At 37.9% G+C, this 2,839-nt stretch overlaps 1 protein-coding gene across 1 annotated transcript; it reads right to left on the bottom strand.

Moving 5' to 3' along the window:
• Positions 1–201: 201 nt before the first annotated feature.
• LOC119662031 lies at positions 202–1,077 on the bottom strand. The gene has a single exon (XM_038071570.1). It carries the CDS (start codon positions 1,056–1,058, stop codon positions 204–206), a length of 855 nt encoding a protein of 284 aa, XP_037927498.1. The 5' UTR covers positions 1,059–1,077; the 3' UTR covers positions 202–203.
• Between the last annotated feature and the right edge of the window lie 1,762 nt (positions 1,078–2,839).

The following is a 2,839-nucleotide window of genomic DNA, read 5'->3' on the forward strand; positions in this document are numbered from 1 at the left end:
GATTGCAGTGTTGTTCGCTGCATAAAGAACTAAATCGTCTGGTTGCATTTTACTTTTTGGATTGATGCCTGGTAGTGGAAGTAGTGATATAGCTGACCCAGAATCAATTAGAAAATTAATGTTGTTTTTTCTGTCATAAACATGTAAACGTAGCTCTTGGTTTTTTATGCTGTCGCCAACCGCGTTTGATGACGACAGCCTCGCTAGTTTCCCTGTCGATTATCGCTTTTACGTTTGCCAAACTCGCACGGTTGGCTACATTTAGTCGCTGCTGCCCCAAATTTTATGTGGTAGTAACAGACTTTCTCACGTCTGCAAGAACTGCTGCGGCTGCGGCTGTTGTCTCTACCACGATTGTCTCGTTTCTCCAATCTGTCTAAAGTTGCTGCTATGTTGATAAGCTGCTGATTTATTTGTTGGACCGAACTTTCTAATGTTGTTACGCGGGCTTCCAACTTGTCATTTGATTTGTTGGCGTTTGTGGTCATTACGTAAGATGGTACTGGACTGTTGTCTAATATTCTATCAGCAATTTCTGCTAGCTCATCAATACTTGTGGTTTTGCATGCTGATAGAATGCATCTTACACTGTTTGGCATACGTTGCAGCCACAGTGTTGTTAATGCCTCCTCTGAGACATTTGCGCCTGCTAATGTGCGCATTTCACGTACCAGTTGGCTTGGTTTTTTGTTCGAAAGTTCCAGACCGGTGAGTAGCTTTATGAGCTGCTTTTCTGACGATTCTGAAAAACGAGAAATTAGTTCTTTCTTTAATTTGTCGTATTTGCCTGTTTCAGGAGGATTTTTTGCAATATCCGCAACTTGTTGCAGCGTTTCTGCATCCAGCGCAGTAATTACTGTATAGAACTTCGATAAATCTGCTGTGACTCGGCTCATATGTAGTAGGCCCTCAATTTGCGCAAACCATAACGTTGGGTCCTTGGTCAAAAAGTTTGGCAACTTCATTTGCCCAATCGCTTGCACTGCCGACGCTTCCGCTTCCATAGGCCGGAATTTATTTGCCTCTGTTGGAGTCTCTGCATGTTCAGTTTCTTGCATTTTGCGTTTTCCTTGAAGTTTTTTTTGACGGGGTCACCAATTTATGGCCTTATACCATAATTTTATATAAACAAATAAAAAACACGTTTAGATTGTTCATTCACTATTTTATTTCTCACTAGCGTCAACTTGAAGTTGGCTGCTTAACCTAAACCCAAAAATGTCATTTTTGGTTTCCCTTTGCCGGTAGATGGCAAAGTGAACGCCACATACTTACTACGCATGCGCCATCTGCTGTCGTGTGTGGAATTCATATAAAAATTTGACAATTTAGTTCTGCTGGGGTTATATAAGTTATGGTATGTATGGCTACCCATACGCACCACACAATGCATTTTAATTCTTGTTGTTGGTGGTTTTCATTTAGGAGTTGCCTACTTTAAATTTAAAATTTGAAAATTTGTTCCTATTAGCTGACTTCTCTAAATTCGCCTGTTATACTGGGGCTATCTTTTAAGCCTTGTGCCTAACAAAGTAAACACAGTGGCTATTGAGTGAAAATGTTTTCTTGGTTTTTCGAAGTATTCTCTATGATGAATTAATTAATGATTGAATTAATTTTGAATGTCTCAACGGCTTTTTTAATTTGGCTAATAATACTCAATTTTTTTTAATTTACTACTTCTTTCTGTTAATATTGAAAAAGGTTGAAAACACTTATTTTATTCACTCAATCATGTAAAAATAAAATATGCCCTCCTATAAGTGTAAAGTTTTATTATTCAATTTCGAAACTTTTACTTTAAATTTTATTACATGTTTTCAATTTATAAGCCTAATACTGCGTTTCCACTACTTACTTAGTAACATTCAGTTTTTGTCGTTTACAATACCATAGTTTACTTATGGCACTGAAAAGAGCTTTTATGTGTCAAAAATTTTTAGTTTTAGAGCTTTTCTTTATTTACATTTTAATTGTAACAAGCTGACATTAAGTTTTGTGTTGTTGGAAGAAAATAATTCTGCATGGAAAAAGCAGAAAACTTAAATAATTTAGTATATAATTGTAGTAAACGTACGTTGTACAACACTAAAGGAGATAATGACACAGAGCTGTCAAAAAGGCATCGATATACATATTTTATATATTATATTATTATTATTTGTATACGTGGCGTAACTGTTGTAAACTGTCGGTACTGTGATTTCATTCTCTACGCGGGGACGGTTAGAAACAGGTTCATAATATGGTCGTGTCTCAACTTTGAATGCTGCCTAATTATAATCGGGCGGACGCGAGCTCAAATCCAAGGTGAAACAGCATATGGCGAGGGATGAATGGTCATGAATAGTTGGTCCTTAATATGCAAAATCTGGATACCTGTCGACCTCTAGTATTAATCAGACTTCTCTCGATAAAAGGGTTATGTCGTGGATGACCTCACAATCCCGAATTTAATTAATTTTCTTATGCATAGTTTTTTTAATAATAACTCTAACGAGCTTGATGTCACTCTGACGGCATGACCTTGAAATGATTCCTTTACAGAATCATCCAAATCTGTGTACGCGCCGACCATTGGGCTGGAAGCCGTAATCCTTCTTGACAGCACTACAGTGTGCGTCAAGATGAATCACGATAGGCTACTGTTTTCTTCTCCGCTTGCGGAAACAGTAAATGTACGAGCAAAAACTTCATCGCGATCTCAAGTAAGGCGGCAGGTAATGATTGAAGTTTTGCCTTCAAATTTCGAAGCTGCTGAATCTTGTGATTCCGACACCAGCAGTGTGGTCTCACTAAAGTACGGTCTAACTGTCGTCGGCTCCAAAGTTAGCAACCT

Source organism: Teleopsis dalmanni, chromosome X (assembly GCF_002237135.1).
Source record: "Teleopsis dalmanni isolate 2A chromosome X, ASM223713v2, whole genome shotgun sequence".
NCBI classification, from domain to species: Eukaryota; Metazoa; Arthropoda; class Insecta; order Diptera; family Diopsidae; genus Teleopsis; species Teleopsis dalmanni.

Bases quoted from the DNA above. Each gene is read 5' to 3' on its own strand.
- LOC119662031 (XM_038071570.1), bottom strand. From the start codon at position 1,058: ATGCAAGAAACTGAACATGCAGAGACTCCAACAGAGGCAAATAAATTC.